Source organism: Pundamilia nyererei, unplaced genomic scaffold (genome assembly GCF_000239375.1).
Source record: "Pundamilia nyererei isolate P.nyererei 1_Seehausen unplaced genomic scaffold, PunNye1.0 scaffold00028, whole genome shotgun sequence".
In the NCBI taxonomy this organism is placed as follows: domain Eukaryota; kingdom Metazoa; phylum Chordata; class Actinopteri; order Cichliformes; family Cichlidae; genus Pundamilia; species Pundamilia nyererei.
Genome location: NW_005187429.1, coordinates 5,061,346 through 5,062,837, shown reverse-complemented (window position 1 = coordinate 5,062,837; position 1,492 = coordinate 5,061,346). Strand labels below are relative to the sequence as shown.

At 39.7% G+C, this 1,492-nt stretch overlaps 1 protein-coding gene across 1 annotated transcript in view; it reads right to left on the bottom strand.

Moving 5' to 3' along the window:
* Nucleotides 1-1,486, bottom strand: part of LOC102195943 (GTPase IMAP family member 7-like) — a 6,791-nt gene extending 5,305 nt beyond the window's left edge. Inside the window, exon 1 of the mRNA XM_005728537.1 lies at nt 1,100-1,486. Within this exon, the coding sequence (XP_005728594.1) occupies nt 1,100-1,109 (10 nt within the window). The 5' untranslated portion in view covers nt 1,110-1,486. The remainder of the gene's footprint in view (nt 1-1,099) is intronic.
* Nucleotides 1,487-1,492: the final 6 nt, after the last annotated feature.

The window sequence follows — 1,492 nt, the reverse complement described above, 5'->3', positions numbered from 1 at the left end:
CCTGCTTCCTGACAATATTCTAAAAATGTTTTCTAAAAGGGAACGGGGATACAATTTGAGGGGGGAATTAAATTTAAAACATCCTCGTATCCGTACAACATTAAAAAGTTTTTGCATCTCTGTGTGTGGAGTGAAGCTGTGGAACAGACTAAGTAAAGATATGAAGCAATGACCGAGCATGGCACAATTTAAAAACCGGTTTATGGATATGGTTTTTACAGGGTACAGGGAAGAGGTAGAGATTTGATAGGGTGTTCTTGTCCAATATTTTCATGTGTGTGCGTGTGCACGGGTATGTTGGTATATATTTATATAATGACATATAATGTAATTGCAAGGAGCTATTTCTGTAGTCTATTGATTACTAGATAGTGGAAAAGGGGTGGGATTAAATAAGTTTATGCTTCTTCCTGCTCCTTTTTGAACATGAAAATTATTTGTAGTTGTGGTTGCTCGTTTTCCTTTTGTTTTGCTTTGTTCACTTGTCTCTTTTAATTCTATGTTGTTGTACTTTTTTCAACATGTTCAAAATAAAGATTCAATCAAATCAAATCAACGTCAAAGATTTGCGCCGTTATTGACGTCACACAGGGCACTCCTGGCCGTGTGCAGGAAATCTCAGAGCCAGCTTCAAAGACCAGTTTAAATTCAGTTAAAAGTTAAATAACTTTATACTTAATTTATTAGGACTACAGTCAGTCTAACAGCCACTCGCACCTTAACAATTTCAAAACCTCAAGTTTAGATAATTTGATGAAAGCAGAAAACTGCAGCATGTTGATTTTTGATTATCTCCTATTCTCTACACTACGGTATGGGGTGATCGACACGAAGAAGAAAGGTTTATTTTGATTCACAATAAATTATAAAATAAAAGTCTTAAAGGTGACACAACATTTTCAGTGGATTTTCACTCAACTCCGTGTCAAAGGCAGGATAATTTTTTACGTGTTTCTGGATCGAAGAAAACAACCACATCGTGGACACAAAACCCATCCGTGAGTGAAAGTGAAAGTTTCAGCGTTGAGCTTAAATACAGTGAGAAGAAAAAGCAAAGTGAATGTGAAGCAGTTCGAACCAGTCAGTGGGTCCAGCTCACCTTCTGCCATCACGTCCCTGTTATCATTAATCCAGCTGAACAGGACCAAGAACACGAAACGGAAACACCAGGTAAGATTACACCTGAGACTCCTGCACTGTCTGCCTGAGATTTATCCCAAAGTGCTACAACAGGGTTTTAGGTCTGAAGGCCGATTACGGCTGTTCCAATTCTAAGGCTGCTCCCAATACGTCCTACGTTTCCCCAGATTTGAAGGACGGGTCGGGTGGATCCTCCGTGGTCGGTTTTTTCTACGGAAAAATCGCGCGGCGTAAATTGAGGAAGTTGAAGTGAATACTTTGTCGAAGAGCACAATACAACTGTTTGAGAACGCGGAAACCCGTCGTTGTGGGATCACGTACTTTACTTGTGTCAAGCCAGCCTCCAGTTTGT